Genomic DNA, 16,597 nt, shown 5'->3' on the forward strand with positions numbered 1-16,597 from the left:
TCAAAATGTTTGCCAGGGTCAGGTCAGGTTACCACGAAATCATGAATCCCTAAACCCGTCGGTACCAGGACGTCATTAGACAAGGTGCTAGGGGGCGGAGGTATTTATACCGCCCATCCCAGTCATTGTCTATTACCCAATCACGTTAAGGCTGAGCATAACAGCTAATGTGGATTGGTCAGTACGTCCTGTCTATCAGCCGAGGGGAAGCAGGAGCAGCAGACATCATGAACTCCTTGGAACAGGCCGAAGGTAACTAATACCAAAATAATCGTAATGTACCTCGTTATAAAAAAGACACTTCTCTGATGTGTGTTAGCCTCGCCGACACAATATCAAGCAGGATTCAAACAAATAATATTTGATTTCAAAGCTTGGTGGGGCAATGAATAAAGCTGGCTAACTGTCTGCTTAGCATGTTGGCTAGCTCAACAGAGATGAGAGCAGACATATTCAACCTCAACACATTATCTGTTTGTTTTATAATTCTCAGAGTGTTGCTAAAAAGTCAGCAATCTTCTTTGAGCTTATTGAAATTATTCCAAACGTGTGGGCATGAAACAGCAGCCAGACTGTCCTGTCTGCGTTTATCCTATCTGAGTATTTCACGTTAGTCAAGTTTACATTTTTTTATAATAGACTAAGTTCAAATGATTAATAAGGAGCCTGTTTTTTGTTTTAGACCTGAAGGCTTTTGAGAGAAGACTGACAGAGTATGTCTCCTGTTTGCAGCCTGCTACAGGCAGGTGGAGAAGTAAGTATCTGTTCATTTGAACATGTTAACTTTGTCAGGTATCAGGTAAACCCTCTGTTTATCTAAACTTAGAAGTCATACAAAGAATCATGAGTAGCTCTTACAGACATGAAAACAATGAGTCAGTTATAATCACCATTAAAGATTTGCAATATATTATCACAAATATTAATATAAAACTGTTGCATGTTTTTTTTTTTTTAACTACATTTTTTTCTCCTGTTTCAGTGATTCTGATTGTGGTGTCGGTGTGTACGGCCACTGGGGCTTGGAACTGGTTAATTGATCCAGACACTCAGAAGGCAAGTATTGGTGGTTAAATTACTTTAATCTTGTTGCTTCTGGTTAAAAATAAACTTGGTTTATCTTATCATTTAGTCATGTAGCCACCAGCAGTGCACATGATCTTGCACTAGAATCACATCATTGAGTCTTTTAATGACTTAATAAGCTGACACATAGTTTTTATATTCAGAGGGATAAAATGTACAAACAATCCAGTATTTGGCATAAATGTTTCTGTTTTTTAAAGTATCTGTCCATACAATTCATTGAAAGCACTTGTTAGGATTATCTTTTTAAATATAGTCTGGAAAAAAGATGATAGATGATTTTGGAAGCACTCTAAAAGGAAGTAAATCTGACAGATTTTGTGTCATATAAAACCAAATAATTTGTTTAGAGAATTTACGCTAGCTTGTAAGATATTAAATACTGTGATCATTCTTAATCCTTGATTTTTATTCTGTGGTAAAGTAGAGTGTGTGAAAGATGTGTCCTTTAAGGTTCGGTCTCCTATTAACCACATTTGTACTTGACACAGACACTTTAAAGATATATTAAACTTGCCTTTTGTCTTCCTTGCTAGTTTAACTGTAAATTGAATAATTCATGTTGCCTTTCTTCTGTTGCCTACAGGTTTCTTTCTTTTCATCACTCTGGAATCATCCCTTCTTTACCATCAGCTGCATCACTCTTATAGCTCTCTTCTTCGCTGGTATACACAAACGGGTCGTGGCACCATCAATGTATCCTTTTCTGCTGCTGTTGATATGAGGGAGTGTGTGGAAAGGTTTTGTCAGTCTGAGATAAATCATTTTAGCTGTTGACAGAAAACTGTAAGAACTTTGTTAAACTTTTTTGGTTTTAGTTGATTCCTTTATGTTACGGTTTTTATCTTTTCGGTCTACATCTTTAACCTCTGCTCCTTTAGTATTGCTGCTCGTTGTCGGACAGTTTTAGCAGAATACAACATGTCCTGTGATGATGTAAGTCAACACATTAAAATTGGGACTTTAACTCTGGTTAGTGTGTTTTTTTCTTCTTCTTTGTTTTTGTAAAAATCTTTAAACTTGTTTTGTCTTTCTTCTTACAGACTGGGAAACTTATTCTCAAGCCCAGACCAAACATCCAGTAACCAATAGCTTGAATGTGGAGGTCAGATAATGGACCTGCTTTTTGTCGGCCACTGGTCTGTCCGTGTCTATCATCCTTGAGGTGGTTCAAACAAGAGAAACCGAACTGAAGAAATGAACTGAAGGGGCCTTTTTAACTGTGTTGCTGGTGGATCGCACAGTGGCAGAAGCTCATCTGTTTTTGATATGTTTATTTCTGATGCTGAGCATGTATTTTATCAAAATGTTTCTATTTTTTAAAGTTATTTACCTAATAAATACTTAAAATGTGCAAACCTGTCCGATTTATCTCTACATGTTAACAAATTGTCTATGCTTATTGGGGGCTCCTTATAAAAATCCTCATGAGCTGAAATGTTCGTGTTTGGTTGTGCACTTAGTTGGTTTTGCGACAGCTTACGTGCTTTCTGTTAGAACCGATCACTTTACGGCAGGGTGCAATCTTCCACATGGCCTCCAACTAGACAGGAGCCGGAATGATCGTATGAGGTTTGGTCAGATAACTAAAAGAAAAATCACTGTATATGCGCAGCTAGCACTTTAAAATAGATAACGATGGGTAAAAGTAAAACGACTAAATTTAAACGTCCGCAATTTAATGCTGTCGGGCTGCCGGTGAACGCTGTGAAGGAGGAAGACCCTGCAGAGGAACAGCACGATGAAGACTGCTGTCCAGCTGCGGAGTTACTGGAGAAAGTATAAACACTGACTGATCCTTTTTTCAGTAGAAACACTGGCTGACATATTCTTTGTGTTTAACTTTATGGTAAAAAAAATATTTAGAGATAATAAGGGAGACACATGTCACACTCGTGCTCAAACGAAACTGTCCACGGGACTAGTAAGTCCTCTTATGAGGATTTAAAAATGTCTGTCAACTTTCAAGACTCGTGTCGTTTTGTTCAGAGCGATTCAGTCTAAATAGACTTCTTTGAGACATGCAGCATTATGGATATTTATTTCAAAGTGTAAATCAAACCTGTTTGTTGGAAAGTTGATGTTTATTTAGTCTACCTGTATTCTCATAGCTGCAGAGTCCCAGTGCAGACGTGCGAGAGTTTGCATGTGCCAGCATCTCTCGGGTGGTGCAGCAGAGTCAGACCATCCCAGGTTTCCTTCAGAGGGATGCTGTGAGGCGCCTCGGGCCCATGTTACTGGACAGTAGCCTGGCTGTCAGGGAGACTGCCACTGGGGCTCTCAGGTGAGTCTGTAGTGTCGTGGTGTGGACTGCACCCACAGATGCACTGTCGGCCACATGTTTGAATCAAAGCTGGATCATTCTTCCAAAACCATCTTGAGTCCTGTCCTCCGAAGTGAGTTTCACATATCCAGGGTCTCTTTGGGTGATCTGGCTTCACCAACACTGACATAAGAGATCGTGCTTCACCGTCCTACGAAGCTGTTTATCAACCTGATAGGTCAACCCAGAGTTGACAAGAGCACATTCACATTAAAAAGCAGACTTAGCTTTATTTAACCAATCACAATCATCACTGCGTCTGCCATCAGCAGACCTTCATATCTACAAACTCTGATGAAACTATATTAACAATACTTTTAAGACAAACAAGCTCCCAAAGAATAAAGTTGCACAGCTGTAAGAACAAATTATAATATAAAAATATAATATAAATATAAATATAAAAATACAATTTAAAGCCACAAGAAGATATTTGTAATTGTACATTTTCAACAAAAATGCTCCGTCGCTTTTTCAGTCTCTGTTGAAGGATGAAGGATGTCAGTGAAAAATAATCATTAACTTAACGGATCTAATGTAAAATCATGTGGGACACATGAATTGTCCTCTCCCTCTCGATCAGCTCTGGGAGCTCCATGATCTAAAGATCTGATTGGTCAGTAGGCGGAGATTTTCATAGTTTGATCTCTTATCTTCAGGTTATGTGTAAGTTACCATGCCAATATACCCAGGTGAGAAGTAAACGACCCCCGTAGGACTAAAAACCCACAGTTAGCCTAAAGCTGCTTCAGGCCCCTGGTTTCATCGTAGTATAAGTTCCTCTTTTAAAATGGCCCCCTGCCCACGACAGGTTTGTGGCAACGATGTATAGTTTGTGATTAACGTCATCAACATCTGTCTATGCCACTCTTTAAATTTAATAAACAGATTAATGGGCTACCTACTTGACAAACTGTGTTAATATTAAATAGATTCTTCTCACAACCAACATTTTGACCAGAGGATGTCACCAGAGCTCAGACACTGACCGAAATATTTTTAGCTTCTGGTCAAACAGCGGTATAAGAAGACAGCCTTGATGGTAACAGAGCTGACTAATATTATGTAGCTAATTGGAAACATGAAATATATCCAAAGCTGTCTTTTAGGTGTTAATTCAACCTGTGCAACTATCATGTAGGCAAACTTGTAATTTATTGTTCATACAGCTTGAAAGTGTTGGCAAAGATTCTGACATTACTTTCTGTATTTGTAATGACTAATGCCTAAAAGATGCTTGAGTCTCAATGTATACGTTTAGTTACCAGTAAAGTAAACTTTCATAGAGTTTAGATGCAGAGTAAATTATTTAAATTAGCTGTTTTTTTTGAGTGTAGGATGTTTTTGTTATTTTCCCATTTTGATTGAGCTCACACTATGTCTGTAGTAATACTGCATTATGGGGGTACAGAAGTATTTATGTGTCGCCCTAAAATGAAAGGTCTAACTGAAAGGAAAAAGGAGCTCGCATTTTGAGTCTTGTGTTATTGTACTATATTACTTACTGTAGACAATTCAATTTTTCATTCCTCATCTGCATCTTACGTTTGCTCCAGCCAAACCAAAACATTCCTATCCCCCTTCATATTAGAAGAATGTATTCGGTGCCAATGAAATTTGACAACAATTTAAACCTAATACAAGTTAGCGTTATCATCTTCCTTCTCTCAGTCAGTGGCTGTAAGTATGACTGACTGTTGTCCTCCAGTAAACCTTAAATCAACTTCCATCTCCATGTATCAAAATAAAACAGTCCCTCGCAGTTCTCCTTCAAGCTCTACCTCTCACACCCAAACAAGAATCATGTCCAGCGGCGAAACTGCCCAGACAATATGATGAGTGTGTCTGTCTCCTCCCCCTCCCCCCCTACAGGAATCTGAGTGCATGCGGCGGTCAGGAGGTGTGTGAGGACATGGTGAAGCACGACGTCATGACTCCTCTGACAGCACTGCTTAGAGAGGTGAGACTCTGCCACTGCTTTTAGCTCACTGCACCAATTCAAATTCTCCCTATCAGCAGTGCTTTTAGCTTTCTGCAGTCTTTATTCACAAGTCAGGCTTAATTGACAGGCACATAAACAGTATTTGCTATTAGGGAAAAATGTCTGCCTCTTTAACAAACAGCCCCACCAACTTCTTGCATCAAATTGAAGCTCAAAGTCGTCAGTGCTCGAGGCCTAAAGTTGTCATCGACCACAAACCCAGCATGTTACTGTCTTTCAGTGCTGTGCTGGATTTGAGAGCACCACCGCAGTTGACGATGTAGCTAACGAGGCTGTTAACCTATTGTGGAATCTATGGTAAGCCAATTCAACAGTGTTACTGCTACGATTTACCCAGGAATGTTTCAGATGAATAGATGATGCAGAATCTCTTTCTATGTGCATTTGTCTTGTGTGGTTCATGTTGTGTTCCAGTGAGAGCAGCAGCCATGCTCTGTCTGTGTTCAACAAGGCTGGTCTCCTTGATGTGGTTGTCCAGTGCATGGAGAAACACACACACAACATTCAACTGGCCATATCTGCTGGTAGGTTAAATTCATATATTGTCGACCAGTTTTGATACAGGGTTTTATAAAGGGTTGTCTGCATCTTGCTGGACAGGATGTATGGTTCATTGCAATTTATTTTTTGGTCCAAAAAGGAGTAATTGCACAAGGACTCAGAGTTTCAGTCCTTCTGGTTTATTTCCCATTGCCATAAAGTGATTTTTACCCCAAACAGCACCTACATTTAGACTCACAGAATTCTTCATGTGTACAGCATTTAAAGTTTCCTTTTGTAGGTCAATTGTGCGTTCATGTGGTATCGGACACATCGGAAAAATGAGTTTCCGATTTGTAAAATGCACATGAACACCTGCTCAAGTCAGAACAATAATTCAGAAACTGGGAAAGGAATTAGGGGCCTGACTTGACGTCAGAATCGTCATCAAATCGGAGGCAAAATATGGTTTGTGAACATACTTTTTTAATTCACGTATTGCGCATCAACTCTTTGCTCAAAGATAACTTTTAACAGTTACATTTCCAGATCTTCTTCGTAGCATCAGCTCTTTTTTCATGCTGTTGTTACAGCAGTCTGACTTTTTTCCGAACCGAAATCACTTGAACGCACTGAAGTTGGAGGAATGACTTCCTAACTCGTAAACTTGGACCACGCGAGCAGCACATGAATGCAGCAGATGACATGTACTGTAGTAGGGTCATGTCACAATATTCTTGAGATCAACAGGTGGCAGTATTGTTCAATTAAAAGCAGCGGTAACTGTAGACAGTCTGTCAAGAAAAGAGTAACCTTATGAACTCAAATATACACAATGCATTATTAAAGAGAACTTTAACAACAAAGTCAGTTTACATTCAGGGTCTGCCTCTAGCTAACAGTTGGAGTTAGTAACATGAGAGCGGTATTTATATTTTCATTTGACACTCATATAGCTTCAGAATTATGAACAATGATGGCAGGAAATAAAATCAGGAACTAGAAGAAAGCATAGGTGATCTATCTGCATGTGATAGAACTGTTAATACATAGTGTGTGGCCCTGCATAACTTTAGAAGGAATGACAATATGAAGCATAATAATTCTGATTTACAGAAATGTATTTAGACTTTACGATATGCCCTATAGTAGTTTTTTTACTGACTTGTTCAAAATTAAGATTTCAAAATACTGCACATATTGTTTTCTAAAAAGTATTTTAATTTTTCCTCCTCTTTGTGTTGGACCAGCACACTGTCTGCACACGGTGACTGAGGATAACCCAGAGCTGCTCTGCAGCTTGAACACTGCTGTGGTTGGAGTCCTGGAGAACGCACTGTTGTCATCTCAGCCAGGCATGGCACATGTCCTCTTCAGGACATTAGCTGCAGGTACTATTTGTCACTTGTCATTTAATCAAAACATTAAAAATGACAACTTGTTTCCATAACAAGTCTTATAAGCAACATAAAAAATGTCCTTTATGAAGCAGAGGTTGTCTTATTAAAGGGATGCAATCTGCCCACTGTTTCATCAGGGACTCTGTGGAACATGAAAGGAAGTCTGCCGGCTGCCCGTCAGGCTCAGACCCTCAACGCCGTGGTGGCCACCTTGTCACAGTGCCTGGACCTGGATTCGGGTACAGTGATACCTGAACTCAGACAAGCAGAAGATGTGCGTAGCAGAAGCACACCAGCTGCTGACTTGGAAGAGCAGGTGGCAGGAGAGCTGGCAGAGGATGACATGGAAGAGGAGGAGGAAGCACCGAAACACAAGAGGAACGGAAAAGCAGTGAGAGCTGATAACGACTTCTCCGACCTCTTGCCTGTAAGTGGTATTTCTTCTATGGTGCTACATTGGTCTGCTGCTGTTTATGAATGCGACATGTTCAGAGCCCTTCTTGCAATTCACATTGACCTTTGAACACAGTAAAATAATACCGGTACTTGTCCAAGAGATTATGAATCCTGTTTCACTGTTAGCAGCAGTGCTGTATAAGAAGGAGAACGTGTTAAGGGTTAGTTCAGTTAGTTCAGTAGTTTGTTCAGCAGAGAGCATTCAAAGATGATTATTATTATTATCATTACTATAATATTATATCCAAAAGGTCCTGTCTGGTACATATCATTGGAACAAAACTTTAAACAGGTTTTCTTAATATAAGATGTGTAATCATCTGAAGTATTCAATATTTACAAGTAATTATGTTTCCCCATTATTTTCACTTAACTATATTTTTAGCTCTAGTTAAAGAGTGGCCAAAAGAGTTTTATCTTTTATTATTAGCTAGTTTAATATCTTAATAATAATTATAACCTTCTTTATATTAACGCTTGTTGAGTTAATAGATTACATATCTATCCAAGTTTTTAAAGCAGGCACGACAGGACAACTTTGGAGGCTTACGTTTGGCTAAATCACAGCTTGACAGAGGACATAATGAACAGACATTATTAGAGCCCTTATTTCATACTTTGAAATCAGTGCCATGTGGCCTTTGACTTTCTTTTTCTTTTCCACTGAAGGCAAAGTTTAGATCAATTCTTTAGAAATCAAACCTGATCCAGATTTCTCAAGAGATGAACGAGCCACTTTAATCCAAGTTACATGCAAATTCTTAGATAGATTGATTAACATGGAAACATGGTTTGCCTGGCTGTTTTTGGAGAAATGTTACCCTTTGGTTTTTTGGTATTTTTAAGATAGCCTGGGTGTCCGACAGGGTAACAATCAACTTTTGTTTTTTGGAGGCATGCAGTTTTGCCTGGTGAAAGGGATGGTGCATTGGCCAGGGTTATGTGGGGTGCAGCTTTTGGCTTCCACCCACTCATAGTCCTCAGACCAGACCCCAGGAACGGGGAGCTGTCCCTCTTATACCAGTAAAGATTTCTGGTGACATTCCAACACAAACTTATATTATAGCTGAAAACACCAGGTACATTTGTGATCAACAGACTGACTGCTCCCCTTCTATTATGTTATTCAAACCTCATCTTTCTTCCACAAGAACCCTCCTGAAGCAGGTTCTGTGTGCATCACAATTCAAAGGTGGTACCGGTAAGTCTGAACATGTTGTGTAAAAGGAATCTCCACTGTGGCAGACAGCTGAACTCAGACTGGGTGACAACGGTGCTAACAGTCATCATTTTGGTAACTTGTTGACTCACATGGCTGCTTGTTTGTATCCAGAGGGACAAGGAGGAGCTGAGGGAGGCAACGGCCTTGCTGACAGCCCAGCAAACGTCCTTGGAGATCATTGTCAACATGTGCTGCTCTGATGGTGAGTGTTGCGGGCATGGACAGCAGTGCTGACCCCAGGCACTTTTCATCAACATTATGTCCTATGACACCCTACCCAGTATTTGTTTGCTTAGAAAAATGACTTTTATAACAAAATAAGCATGACACAAGTCATTTGAGTTCCTGTAACCCCTCTGTTATTTTTGTGTGTGTGTGTGTATATATATGTGTATGTGTATATATATATATATATATATATATATATATATATATATATATATATATAGTGTGTGTGTGTGTTGTATTTTGCTGATCTATTCTATTCTGTGTTTGTTTCCCTTTTCAGACCCATCTGACGATGAGTGGGAGGAGGAGTCGAGCAGCGATGAAAGCGACTTAGGTCCTGATGGTCTTTGTGACGGAGTGTCAAATCTAATGTCTCCACTGTGTTTGTCAGCTGAGGTTCACACAGCCCTAATCAACCAGAGCATCCCTGAAAAGGCAAAAACCTGTTTGTATCCTCTTAAGCATCTTTCACAAGTGCAGGGGGGGAACAGTTACGAAAGCATGTGAATGTGATTTTACTTTATCTTACTGTCTTTAATTACAAACAGGAAATGGGGTTCTGATTATGTGGTGAACCCCACCTATCTGTTAACACACAGGTTGGACTTATTCAGCGACTTAGACAGTTTGATAGAGCTCTCACATATTTGCTCTTAAACCCCACTTGGTGGTTTAAAGTTTTAGTTATACTTGTTTTTCTTTCTTTTCTTAAGGTCCTCAAAAAGAGTGGATTTCCCAGCAAGGAAGCTGTGGATGTGTGTAAGCAGAACCCTTCCTGGAGAAGCCTTATAAAAAAGTAATCTTTTGCTTTCATCCTTTATCTTTGATCAAAATGTGTTCATGGTCTAGTTCAGAAGGATTTTATCTTAAATGCCCATCTTTTCATCTTTCCCTCAGGATGAAGCGTGTTCAGTCCCGGGCGCTGACCTGCCTCCACAGCATCCTCTCCACCATGGACGCAGAGTCTCTGGGAGGAGCAGCCGCCTTGCAGGAGGCAGCACAGCACCTGTCAACACTCGTCTTTGGGGCACAAGGTTTGACATTTGTGTCAAATCACAATACAAGACAAATGCCACATTTAGAATTTCTCTCATAAGTTTAATTTTTCATTAAAATACACATACACAGGTGAAGGAGTTATCACTATAGATCACAGTAGACGGTGGAAGTGTATTGATAGAATGATAAGGTTTGCAGCATTTTTACATTTTTTAACAAAGAACAATTTCACTTTCTAATTTTTTTCAGAGATACCTAAAGATGAGGAGTTTCTCGAGGCCGTCATCAGTGCCATGCGCTCTCTTTTACAGATGATTGCCTCCAAAAATATCCCCCAGGTACAGAACACACCAGAGCTTCAAACTTTGTTCTGGTCATTTAAAACAAAGAGTTACCTAAAACTATTTGTGTTACATACAAGGTTCAAGGTTCAAGGTTCTTTATTTGTCAATTCCAAAATATGTCAGACATACAGTGAAATCGAAATTACGTTTCCCCCCTCCCCACTGTGCAATGTAGATAAAAAGGGTACGGTAAATAAAATAAGGTAAAAAAGATAAATAATATTTACATTAATAAACCTAAATGTGCAAAAGTACTAAGTTAAATAAAATGGAGTATAAAACAAGATTATAAGAAAAGTGAAACTTGTGCATGCGTGCAATGTGCAATAAGTGACCAGGGTTCTGTTTCAATGTTCAAACAGGAGGAGGTTCCAATGTTCAGTGTTCATGGGGGCAGAGGGGAGGGAAGGGAGGGGAGAGAGGGGAGAGAGTTCAGCTTCCTGACAGCTTGGTGGAAGAAGCTGTTTCTCAGTCTGGTAGAGCCGGCCCGCAGGCTGCGGTACCGTCTCCCCGATGGCAGGAGGCTGAAGAGGCTGTGTGAGGGGTGCAATGCGGGTTGCTTTGCGGGTGAGGCGGGTGCCGTGGAGGTCCAGAAGAGAGGGGAGCGGGACACCGATGATCCGTTCAGCCGCCTTCACTGTGCGCTGCGGGGTCTTGTGGTTGGCAGCAGTGCAGCTCCCCAGCCACACAGTGATGCAGCTGGTCAGGATGCTCTCGATGGTGCCTCTGTAGAAGGAGCACATGATGGGTGGGGGTGCTCGTGCTCTCTTCAGCTTACGGAGGAAGTAGAGGCGCTGCTGGGACTTCTTGGCCAGTGATGTGGTGTTGGCTGTCCAGGAGAGATCCTCACTGATGTGGACCCCCAGGAACTTGGTGCTGCTCACTCTCTCCACAGCAGCACCGTCGATGGTCAGGGGGAGTTTGGGAGTGGGGGCCCTCCGGAAGTCGACAACAACCTCCTTGGTCTTGTCGATATTCACCTTTGCACCACGTGGCCAGTTGGCCCACGTCCATCCTGTAGTGCGTCTCATCGTTGTTGGAGATGAGACCGACCACTGTTGTGTCGTCCGCAAACTTCACAATGTGGTTGCTGCTGAAGGATGGAGTGCAGTCGTGGGTCAGCAGCGTGAAGAGCAGGGGGCTGAACACACAGCCTTGGGGGGCCCCAGTGCTCAGTCTGAGGCCTCTCGCTGAGGAAGTCCAGCAGCCAGTTGCACAGGGAAGTGCTGAGCCCCAGCTGGTCCAGTTTGCCGATCAGCTGCTGAGGGATGATGGTGTTGAATGCTGAGCTGAAGTCTATGAACAGCATTCTGACGTATGAGTTTTTGGAGTCCAGGTGGGTGAGGGCTGGGTGAAGAGCAGAGCAGATTGCATCCTCGGTTGATCTGTTGCCCCGGTATGCAAACTGGTAGGGGTCCAGGGTGGAGGGAAGGGAGGATTTGATGTGGGCCATGACTAATCTTTCAAAGCACTTCATATTGATTGGGGTCAGTGCAACGGGTCTATAGTCATTTAAAGTGGATGGTGATGGCTTCTTTGGAATGGGTATGATGGTGGTCATTTTGAAGCATGTTGGAACAACAGTCTGCCTCAGAGAAGTGTTGAAAATGTCTGTGAAGACATCTTTGAGCTCCTCTGCACAGTCCTTCAGCACACGGCCAGGGATGTTGTCTGGACCTGCAGCCTTGTGGGTGTTGATGTTGGAGAAGGTTCTCTTCACGCTGGCTGCAGTCAGGCACAGGGTCTGGTCGTGGGGAGGAGGGGTGGTCTTCTGTGCGGGCATGCTATTGTTCGCTTCAAACCTGGCAAAGAAGCTGTTTAGGTCGTTCAGCAGAGAGGTGTTGTTGTCACAGGTCTGTGGCTTGGGTTTGTAGTCCGTGATGGTCTGGATACCACGCCACAGGCTCTGCGCGTCTCTGCTGTCCTTGAAGTGTCTGGTTACTTTAAGTGAGTAGCTGTGTTTAGCTTTCCTGATGCCACGGGACAGGTTGGCCCTCGCTGTTCTCAGGCCGACTGCATCCCCAGCTCTGAAGGCGATGTTCCTGGCCCTCAGTAGCCCGCGTACCTCTCCTGTCAGCCATGGCTTCTGGTTAGCCCGGGTGGTGATGGTTCTGGTGGTGGTGACATCATCAATGCATTTGCCGATGTAGGAGGTAACAGTGTCAGAGTACTCCTCAATGTCTGTGTGTTTGTTGTAGGTGGCTGCCTGCTTAAACATCTCCCAGTCTGTGGTTTCAAAGCAGTCCTGAAGTGCAGCAGAAGCCCCCTCTGGCCACACACATACCTGCTTCAGAACTGGTTTGGTGACTTTAACCCTGGGTCTGTAAGCTGGCATTAGCATTACACTGATGTGGTCAGAGTGGCCAATCTGGGGGCACCTTTAACAGATGTGTAAATCATGTCTAAGGTGTTACCTTCTCTTGTGGGGAAGTTCACGTGTTGGTGGAAGTGGGGTAAAACCGTCTTGATATTTGCATGGTTAAAATCCCCCGCGATGATGAAAAATTCGTCTGGGTAGGCTGTCTGTTGCTCACTGATGGCGTTGTAAAGTTCCCAAAGTGCATCGACTCCATCCGCGTTGTTGTTAGTAGGGGGGGATATACACAGCGACGAGCAGGGTCGCTGTAATCTCCCTCGGTTGATAGAAAGGACGGCACTTTACGATCATAAACTCCGCCAGCGGTGAACAGTGTTTACATACCACAGCTGCATCCCGACACCAAGCATCCCTGATGTAGACACAGACTCCACCACCTTTCTTCTTTCCTCCTTTTAATAAGGATTCTGTCCAAACGGTAGCATGTGAATTGTTCAAGCTGAACGGCGGAGTCCGGGATGCGTTCGTTCAGCCATGTCTCTGTGAATATGTACGCACAGCCGTCCCTAACGTGCTATAGTATAAAAGACTATAGCACCTTTAGGTAAAGGAACCTGATGCCATCATGATTGTTTAATAATTAAGTCTTTCAATGAACTTATCCAAAGAATAAATACCACTGTTTTTACACAGTACTGTAACTAGTTCTACCCAGGACAATTTAATGGAACTAGTGTAATATTAGCAGAGAAGCCCTTTAAGACATTTTCACGTTTGTTTACAATGGCTGCGTTTACATGGACACAAATAATCGTAATAACAGCCTGATCAGAATAAACATGCTGCATGTAAACATGTCAATCAGAACAGACTGAAACCTGAGGGGTGGTTTGTGCCGACCGTTGTTTGGATCAGGATCCATGTGCACGCTCGATCTGATCGGGTCTGCCTGACTGGGGTGAAAGGATCCTGACTGCGCAAGTCTACCCCACTAAAGTGACGCGTTTCCATCAGAGCCTCATGTTTACAGTCTATGATCAGAGCGCAGAACTTCATGAATGATTGTTGTGTCATTTGAAAGTTTAGTCTTCACTCTTGATCTGTGACGACTACCCTCTCTCACCAGCCTGGTTTGGATCATATTTGTGTTTTATGTATAAATGTACCTTATTCATGTCTTTCTTAGATACGGTTTCATACGACCTTATTTTATACAAATTACTTAGAGGTTAAAAAAAGTGTCCACTTTGGAGCGATATCTAGCACCTTTCACTTTCAGCTCAGTGAGAGCAGTCTGTGCATGTCAAAATGGTTTGATTATGATTTAATGCCGTTTTCTGAACACGCTTGGCATAATCTGAGCATTTTATTCAGCGTCCAATATAAACAGTAAAATTGGAATCCCCAATTGGAATGATTTTAATCGGATTGAATAAATAGTGCACATGTAAAAGTATCCATTGTGTCTGAGTAAATACAGAGGAAACAAAGAAGCTACACTTTTTATTAACTGCCATCTCACTGAATGCTGCTTAATGTGTATTTTGGAAAGCTTAATTTCTGCCTTGTTGCTTTTGTTTCCCGTTAGTGCATGACCCCCCAGCAGCTGATGAGCCTGAGCGAAGCAGCAACACGCTGTGAAGTTGTTAGTTTGAGGGTCAACGCTGTTGCCATTCTGGGCATCACTGGTAGCACATTAGCCAAAGAGAAAGGCACTGCTGAAACCCTTCAGGTATGATATTTCTCTTATCTTTTCTTTGAATATTGGTTTCATCCTCTAAGAATCTCTGCCTCTACAGATGATTGGAAACGCCTTACTTCAAGTTGCTATGAGGGATGCTGACCTGGTTGTGAATGGAGAAGCTCTGGATGCTTTGTTTGATGTTTTTGCTGATGGAGATGAGGCAGAGATTGCTGCTAAAAACATCCAGTTACTACCTGCATTGAAGGCACTTCAACCTGTCTTTAAGGCAAAGGTACCAAAGCAGTTTGAATTCCCCTTCTATGTTATGGCACAATATACATTGTAAATGAAATAAAATAATCTGTTTCTGTGTTAAGTTGATAAAAATGACAAACATTCTTGTTTTCAAAATGTGACATTTTACATGTGCAGTAAGAATGTATTTTTTTCCCTGTTAGATCCGTAAAGAAGGACGAGGAAAGTACAGCCCTCAGCAGCTGTGTGTGCTCGACAACATCAAAGTTAACCTGAGAAGATTCATTGGTTATCTGGAGAAGGCGGTGAAAAAATAAAGACTTAAAGCTCTTACCATCGGGATGAGTTAAACCTGTGTGGTTCAGAGACATGTTTTATCAGCAACACAACATGAGACACAGTACGGTTTTGAGACCATCAAGTATATCTTGGATGGTTTAGCCTTTGTTTTTGGATTGGTATGTTAATATTATCTATAATTATGTTTTATTTTACAAAGAGATGTGACTTTATGTGTTGTGAAGAAGACATAGTGGTATGACATATTAGTTTTAAGTTACTGCTAAATGCAGTAAAAACAGTTTTTTTCTGCTCTGGCTGATGTGTATCATTCATCTGAGTTGGAGTTGTATATTTTCATACATTTTGAAGTGATTGTTTGTAGAAAGCTGAAACCAGGTTTTGACGCATTTATCCTCACTTTTCCCTAATGCTTCCGTGGGCAAATCAAGTTGCTGCAATGTCAAAGAAGCAGAGCTAGTACAAATAGCAGAGCTAGTACAAATTACGAGCCCTCATGGGAATAAATTATGATTTCAGGTACTTATTGAAAAAGAAGATTTTGTTACAGATTAATTGTAGCAGACTGTTTTGCTGAGAAGGTTACTACGTCTTTTCAGTAATTTACTCATCTGAAAGGGTTTACACTGCCAAGGTTGTAACAGCATGGACATCTAATAAGACATATCTTTAGAAATGCACACATATTCTCTACATCTACCTCTGGGTTAATATTACTGCCCATCATTATGAGGTACCATCCAGAAATATAAATAAATAGGCGTCCCAAACGCAACAATCAATAACCATTAAAATCTCTGTTACAACTGACAGCTCTGTCCTTTGTAAAAGATCCATAATTATGACTGGAGTAACTTACAAAGTTTGCATATTGTGCCATTTTTAAACTTTTAGAATATGGTCTCTGGTTTCCCACAACATTTCTAGTACATATGTAAATGAAATATTGCTATCAAGTAAGAACATTTAGATGAGGATGAACGCATGTCTTAGTGATTCTTTAATAAATCCTGGTTTTTCACAAATTTCATGTCATTTTTCTTTTGCACTGGGTGTTGATGTATTGAAATAGATTTGTGTCCTACTCGGTATCTGAGCTCATACAAATTACATGGTGATAAGTCATGTGGACTGAATGGTTGATATGTCTGTAGATTTAGAGAAAAATCAAAGAACTTCAGGAAACTGATTACATTTTTTTTTTTAAAGTAATCAATTAATTTGAATTCTTTTAAGTCGGCCTGCTTGGTTGCTGTGATCACAGTTTATTTTCTTGTCTCTCTTCCTTATATTCGCTCTTTTTTCTGTTGTTGGCAGAGCTGACAGAAATGTCCATGTCTGTGCAGAACAGGTACTTACTTTCAAGTATATGTTCTATACTATGTCATGTGTTCGTGCTTGTACTGATTTTTTTTATGATTTTTGATTTCTTTCAAAAAATGCCTTTTTTTCTCTTAAGACAATCAAATAAATAGTATTAAAAAATAATAATAATGCCCTC

General features: G+C 41.1%; 2 protein-coding genes across 2 annotated transcripts; both read left to right on the forward strand.

Annotated features, from left to right (window-relative positions):
• Positions 1–120: 120 nt before the first annotated feature.
• cnep1r1 (CTD nuclear envelope phosphatase 1 regulatory subunit 1) lies at positions 121–2,444 on the forward strand. The gene is made up of 6 exons (XM_079340122.1): positions 121–252; positions 683–754; positions 983–1,056; positions 1,673–1,782; positions 1,968–2,022; positions 2,130–2,444. Exons 1-6 carry the CDS (start codon positions 168–170, stop codon positions 2,169–2,171), a joined length of 438 nt encoding a protein of 145 aa, XP_079196248.1. The 5' UTR covers positions 121–167; the 3' UTR covers positions 2,172–2,444.
• A 97-nt stretch (positions 2,445–2,541) lies between these two features.
• Positions 2,542–16,126, forward strand: heatr3 (HEAT repeat containing 3). Its single transcript, XM_079340119.1, has 15 exons — positions 2,542–2,865; positions 3,198–3,370; positions 5,282–5,369; positions 5,632–5,708; positions 5,826–5,935; positions 7,142–7,282; positions 7,429–7,718; positions 9,081–9,171; positions 9,478–9,632; positions 9,911–9,993; positions 10,095–10,231; positions 10,446–10,534; positions 14,446–14,589; positions 14,657–14,833; positions 15,000–16,126. Exons 1-15 carry the CDS (start codon positions 2,725–2,727, stop codon positions 15,111–15,113), a joined length of 2,010 nt encoding a protein of 669 aa, XP_079196245.1. The 5' UTR covers positions 2,542–2,724; the 3' UTR covers positions 15,114–16,126.
• Positions 16,127–16,597: the final 471 nt, after the last annotated feature.

Source organism: Symphodus melops (assembly GCF_947650265.1).
Source record: "Symphodus melops genome assembly, chromosome: 3".
NCBI lineage: Eukaryota > Metazoa > Chordata > Actinopteri > Labriformes > Labridae > Symphodus > Symphodus melops.

Bases quoted from the DNA above. Each gene is read 5' to 3' on its own strand.
- heatr3 (XM_079340119.1), top strand. From the start codon at position 2,725: ATGGGTAAAAGTAAAACGACTAAATTTAAACGTCCGCAATTTAATGCT. The intron at 3,371-5,281 runs GTGAGTCTGTAG...CCCCCCCTACAG, and splicing joins ACTGCCACTGGGGCTCTCAG to GAATCTGAGTGCATGCGGCG. The intron at 14,834-14,999 runs GTACCAAAGCAG...TTTCCCTGTTAG, and splicing joins AACCTGTCTTTAAGGCAAAG to ATCCGTAAAGAAGGACGAGG.
- cnep1r1 (XM_079340122.1), top strand. From the start codon at position 168: ATGTGGATTGGTCAGTACGTCCTGTCTATCAGCCGAGGGGAAGCAGGA. The intron at 253-682 runs GTAACTAATACC...TTTTTGTTTTAG, and splicing joins CTCCTTGGAACAGGCCGAAG to ACCTGAAGGCTTTTGAGAGA. The intron at 2,023-2,129 runs GTAAGTCAACAC...TTCTTCTTACAG, and splicing joins ACAACATGTCCTGTGATGAT to ACTGGGAAACTTATTCTCAA.